This window comes from Quercus suber, unplaced genomic scaffold, assembly GCF_002906115.3.
Source record: "Quercus suber isolate HL8 unplaced genomic scaffold, Cork oak 2.0 scaffold_439, whole genome shotgun sequence".
Lineage (NCBI taxonomy): Eukaryota > Viridiplantae > Streptophyta > Magnoliopsida > Fagales > Fagaceae > Quercus > Quercus suber.
In genome coordinates this window covers 134,296-140,822 of record NW_027069890.1, presented here as the reverse complement: position 1 = coordinate 140,822, position 6,527 = coordinate 134,296, and the positions used below count along the sequence as shown (strand labels likewise).

Genomic DNA, 6,527 nt, shown 5'->3' with positions numbered 1-6,527 from the left:
TGGTGGACTCTTTTAAACTCCTCAATCAACGCCGGACTATCGACGAGATATTGGAATTTGCCCATTTCTATAAAAGATTGACCGAAACAATAAGGAGGGTAGTGTTAATGAAGGGGAATGGAAGCCGAGAAGGAGAGAAAGGTGTAGAAGGCACCGAGACTTACACTAGTGTGAGTAAAGTGAATTCCCTAACTCAAAATGTAGCCTGGGATGGAATCCAGACAGTGGAAAGCGCAAAGATTCGGGTGGGCGTAAAATAATTTTGAAGGAAAGAACTCTTGGTAAGCTCTGAGGAAGTTCTGAACGCTATGCGAGTGTTTAAAGTAAGAAAAGTAACTGCTCGAGGAGGTTTATATACGGGACAACTGGAGCGGCATCAATCACCTCACTCGAATTACGAGGGCAAACCCTACCCGTCTGATCAATAATCCACCGTTGGATGCGAGGGACACAGCCGCCTGAAGTGGTTGATGCGCTGCTTTGGGAAGGAAAGACCTGCAGCAATAATAATGAGGCGCGCGTCTCTACGCCTCACGCGTGAAAACAGGGGCATTCATGACCTTTTACCTCTATCAATCTTTTTTATTCTAGGTTATTTTTATTTTTATTCACTCCTTCCCGCGTGTCAAATCAAAATTTTATTTTTTCTTCCCGTTCGCGGGGAAAAAATGAAATTTTGAGGGGCTATTGTGGGGGATAAAAGGATCAGGCCCAAATTAACGGGCCGAACACCCACGAGAGAATGTTTCACATCCGAAGAGAAGGATGAGTAGAATGCAAGGTCCAGATTGGAGCGGAATCCTCTGGGCAGAGGATCATTGCTTTCCGAGGAGGATGTCTCCAGTCCGAGGAGGACATCTCCTGTCCGAGAAGGAAGTTTTACCCTGGTATGATAGGGGACTAATTGAGCCGGAGAAAGGCCTGGTTGATCGTCCGAGGAGCCCACCTGATCAAGATAAGCTCAAAGCACACTCAAAAACGATAAGGATGAAGAAATATCTGAGGGAAAGGCTGCTGCCACCGTATTCAATGCATTGCAACAGCTTTTCTGGCCGCATTTATGTGGAGAAGACACCTGAACAGTGTTTCATGACCTACCGCCACTCACACAGAGATGAAAAGCAGCTGCCTGACGTGACAGGTACTTGAGCACGTCCACGGATGGGGAGCACGTGGACGGTAGGGATGAGAGTGAGAGTGGTTATATAATAGAGGGTGAGGGTATGAAACGGGGCATGAAAGGGGGGCGAAGCTGATCAAGAAATAAGAAAAAGAAGTGATAGTCTTTTGCGGAAAAACTCCCTTGTCCACTCTAGTTCTTCAACCCATACTCTACAAATTAATTGTCTTTGGGTTTACGTAGAGAAACGAGACCCTACAACCATCAACAGTAAAGTAAGATAGAGTCTAGAGAGAATATTTATTTATTTTTTAACAAAAGAGCAATTTTAAGAGTAGTGCTACTGACAAAACATTTACGCAATAAAATCTAGATAGCAAGTTGTTAAAGGTATGTAAAAAAAAGTGATGTCAGTTATGGATTTAGACAAAAAGTTAATTACAACTTGTCACTTAACTTTTATTGTGAAAATATTATGAAAATAAAACTAATATGACCATATTTCAAGTTTATTTCAATTGGGTTTAAACAAAGGTGTTCACAATTTTATTTTAAGGGTAAAAACAAAAAAAAAAACAAAAATTTTATATATAAATTTTTTTTTTTTAGGGCCAAGCCAGGGGGTTCATTTGAATCCCCTTGGCTGGCTGTGGAGCCGCCCCTGGCAAGAATACCATAATCCTAATCAATTGTTTCTCACACAAATTTTAGAAAAAATAACTATAAAAATCATTCTACATAATTAATAAGTGGAAATAAATGCATTTAGTTCATTAAACCCTTTCTAAAAACAAAACACCGATTTAGGCAATTACGGTTTTGATTAAAATTAAAGCTAGTGTAGCTTTTAACAATCTTAAATAACTTAATATAATTTTCATTGGATATTTATTTTAACATATTCACGGTCAAATTACATTATCCAAAATTTCAGGACAATTAGAGATAAATAGATATATCATCTTTAACATGCTTAAATTTCAAGTTTTTAGAATTATGCATAAAAGTTGAATTTATAGATCGAATAGTAAATAACATCTTATTAATATGAAATTTGGTATGTGAATTAACAAAACAGAAAACATGTAACCTGACAAAATAAAACCACCTAATCAATTTGATTGGAATTATGTTTTGAAAATTATATATAAGCTTGCCTCTTTATGTTCTTTATACTTGCAAAAACTTAAGATTATAATAGATCAATGGTTTTATTATTATTATTATTATTTGCAAAATAATTAAATATTAAGTTTTTATATTTTAAATTAAAAAATAAGAGTTGATTGATTAGGTAGTAAATAACATTTTATCAATACAAAATTTGGCATGTGTGTTAAGCATAATAAAGTGTGTAATCCAATAGTATGATTTTGAATATATATATATATATATAGAGAGAGAGAGAGAGAGAGAGAGAGAGTAATTAATAACATAAATGCTAAACTTTGATGAAGTTGAGAGCCAATCAGCCAAATAAATAAAAATAAATAAATAAAAAAGGTAAAATACTATTTTGGTCCCTAAACTTTATCAAAAATTTGTTTTTTGTACCTAAACTTTAAAAAATTCTTTTTCATCTCTAAACTTTGTAAAGAGAGAGTTTTTCCAATAGTTTAGAGACAAAAATAGAATTTTTTTTTTTTTCAATAGTTTAAGGATGAAAACCAAACTTTTGGTAAAATTTAAGGACATAAATAAAATATCGTCAATAGTTTAGGGACAAAAGATATACTTTTCAATAGTTTAAGGGAAAAAATAAACTTCTTAAAATTTAGGGATGAAAAACAAACTTTTAATAAAGTTTAGAAACCAAAATAGTATTTTACCCTAAAAAGAATCACTTAAAAAATGTCACATTACAAAACCTCAAACCATTTTAACTGAATTTATTGCTTTTTTTTTCCTCAAAAAAAAAAAAAAAAAATCAAACCATTTTAACTGAATTTATTGCTTTTTTTTTCCTAAAAAAAAAAAAAAAAAAAACAAAACAAAACAAAAATTCTTGCTTTTATACGTGCAAAATTGCAAACAAACAATAAAAATAAAAAACCTCAACTTAATAAAAAGACATCAACACAACAACAATAAGAAATAAGCTTCACTGACTACTAAATTACAACAGAAACATCACCCTAACAATCCAAAACAGTAGACTCCTAAGCAAGTTACTTATTGATACTTATGAATGACTACTAGTCAACATTATTTGCTTGACTAAAGTCTTACAATGCTGGGATATTTTACCATAGATTGAATGCATAACCTGTAAGAAACTTGAAATTTACACCATTTACCTTCTTTGTTGACAATGGTATTTGATATATTTTGCAAGGACAAAATACTCAGTATGATAAAAGATTCCCACTGCTATAAAGAAGCCAAGTGCATATCCAATTCCTACTCCTTCCCACGAGAATCATGTTTCCTTACTCTCAACTCTTGGTGGTTTTGTTGGTGACATGTCTTCTGGACATAGCACCCGAATTTGCATTCCACACAACCCACTATTGTTGGCATAAAAGTTTGGATTATTCATTGTATCCATTTGGTTACCTACTGGAATCTTACCTATGAGCTTCTTGTTACTGACATCCAAAATAGTCAATTGTTGTAACTTTGCTAGTGATTGTGAAATTGAGCCCAATAAATTGTTGTGTGACAAATCCAAACTCTCTAGATTCTTTAAATCTCCCAGACTATTGGGTATTCTCCCATAAAGTTTGTTAAATGAGACGTTGAGAAGCTTTAGAGCCTTTAAACTTCCCAATGAAGCTGGAATTTCACCAGAAAGTTGATTACTTGACAAGTCTAACAAAGAATAGAGCTTGAGGTTGTTGGATGATAGACCCTGTATTGACTTCTTCCAATTTACAATCAAATCCTTAATCTTGGTCTCCCAGTTGAAATCATTAATTCCAAAATTAAGAGACAAAAATACCTCGGTTGTTTCGATCATACCAGTAAGCTTTCCAAAATTTAGAGGGATTTCTCCAACAAGATGGTTGCTTGAGAGATCAAGAATTTGAAGGTCAGTAAGATTGGACATACAATCAGGGACTGAACCTTGGATGGAGTTGTTTCGTAAATTTAGGATTTGAAGGGTGGAAATTTGGCAAATAAAATCTGGTAATTTACTTGTGATTTGGTTGTCATGTATGTCTAGGTATACAAGCCAGCTCATTCTAGTAAAGCTTCTAGACAAGTTGCCAGAAAACTTATTTTTGCCTAATGCAAGAACGCGAGTACCAGAAAGAAAGTCAGCTTGAATTTCACCTGAGAATTCGTTTGAAGACAAATCAATGATTGTTGGGCCAAAACGCCAAAAAGCTGGAAAAAAGTTGCCAGAAAATCTGTTGTTTGACAAGTCCAATAAGTCGAGGTCTATGATTTTGATGGATTCAGGAACCTTTCCTAAAAAATTGTTTCCATCCAACTTGAGACCCCTGATTGAAGTCGCATTACCAATGTTGTTTGGCAGTTCTCCATAAAAATTGTTTCGAGACAGAGAAAGAACGTATAATTGTGGATTGTCAAAGAGACCAGGTGGGAGAGAACCTGTGAAATTGTTATTTGATAGAATGATATTTGGCACTTTCATTTTAACAAGCCATTGTGGAAGCATTCCTTCTAACTGGTTGTCACTCAAGTCCAAAAAAAAAAAGATTCTTAAGCATAGAAATCCAGAATGGAATTCTTCTTGCAAGACCACAAGACCTCATTGACAAGTCGGATAGCATAAACTCGTTCCAATCTTTGCTTTAGTATTCCAAATGAGATTATTTCCTCCGAGGTAAAGTCTCTGCAACCCCGTTATATTGAACAACCAGGATGGAATTTCCCCAATGAACAAGTTGTTTTCCAACTGAAGTGTTTCCAACTTCGTCATCTTCAATACGGATGATGGGATTGTGCCTGTGAGCTCATTGTCTTCAAAGTTCAAACTGATTATGTTAGATAGATTGCCAATATCAATAGGCATTTCCATGGACAATGAATTGTAACTCAAGTCCAATGTTTCCAATCTCTTCAAGTTCAAAATTGAAGATGGAATTTTACCAAAGAAATTGTGTTTAAGAGACAATGTCTGCAACTCTGTTTTGTTCCCTATCTCGTTAGGGATTCCATTCAATGAATTATAATCTACATAAAGAATTTGGAGATACCTCAAGTTAAAAATTTGAGGGGGAATGGAGCCGCTGAAGTGATTGCCACTCAAATCAAGATGAATTAATTTGGTCAATTGGCAATGCCATCTCCAGGCAATTCCCCCCGTGTTCGACTCCAGGCCAAATCAAGGTGCGTCAAGCTTCTAATGTGAAAGAGTGGTGTCAAGATGGTGGAAGCCACGAGCTCAAGAGTCCAGAAGCCCCGCAGATTTAGAGCAATCACATTCCTTGAACCAAATTGATAATCACAATTTACCCTGTCCCAGTCACAACAATCTGAACCAGAATTCCATGATTCAAACTGAGAAAGCAGGTCTTCTTTGTCTGATGGAAAAGAAGAAGTAACATTGAAGAGAGAGGCTTTAAAGTGGAGAAGGGCTTCTTTTTGATGTTGAGGACAAGAGAAAGAAGTGGTGAAGTAGATGACATGTACAAGTAGTAGTAGTGGTAGGCTAAGTTTTGCCATTCTTATGTTTCTTTCTTCTTTGTTGGACTTGGAATTGGATGCCTATAAATGTTTAACTTGGGCAGGAGTGGGCTATATAGCTTAGCTGTGCATGTGGGATAAAAATGGTCCCGGTAGTTAAGGCCTAAGTCAAGTCAACAGCTAGGCTAGAAGGCACTATGATTTTGGCTTGCAATGTGATCTCTTTCCATTGAGAAGCGTGTTTGACAAACCAAAAATACTATACCAAATGTTAGGATCACAACTTATTCATGCAAAGAGTTGTAAGGAATGAATTTGTAGACTCATATGGATTCACCACTTTTATTTCACTACTCATAACTTGCCCACGTAATACCAATAATCATGGCCTAAGTCAAGTCAAGTTAGAGATTAGGCTAGAAGACACTACGATATTGGTTTGTAATGTGATCTCTTTCCACTGAGAAGTGTGTTTGACAAACCAAAAATACTATATCAATTATGAATATTAGGACCACAATTTTTATCACAATTTTGCCACAATTTATTCATGTGGAGAGTTGTAAGTGGTAGATTTGTGGACTCATATAAACCCACCACTTTTATTTCACTACTCATAACTTACCACATAGACAAGTTGTGACAAAAGTTGTAGCAAAAGTTTTAATCCTAGCATTTTCCTCACGATTGACTAATGATCTCAAGTGCTCTTGACTCATATACAACTATACAAGTCGTCAACCCATTAAGCAACTCATTGCATTTAATTAAAAGTAGCAAACATGATTAGTTGTAGGGCCACATTATATGA

General features: G+C 35.2%; 1 protein-coding gene across 1 annotated transcript; it reads right to left on the bottom strand.

The window, feature by feature from the left end:
- Positions 1–3,539: 3,539 nt before the first annotated feature.
- LOC112033827 (receptor-like protein 46) lies at positions 3,540–4,721 on the bottom strand. The gene has a single exon (XM_024066593.1). The coding sequence runs from the start codon at positions 4,719–4,721 to the stop codon at positions 3,540–3,542; it is 1,182 nt and encodes a 393-aa protein (XP_023922361.1).
- Between the last annotated feature and the right edge of the window lie 1,806 nt (positions 4,722–6,527).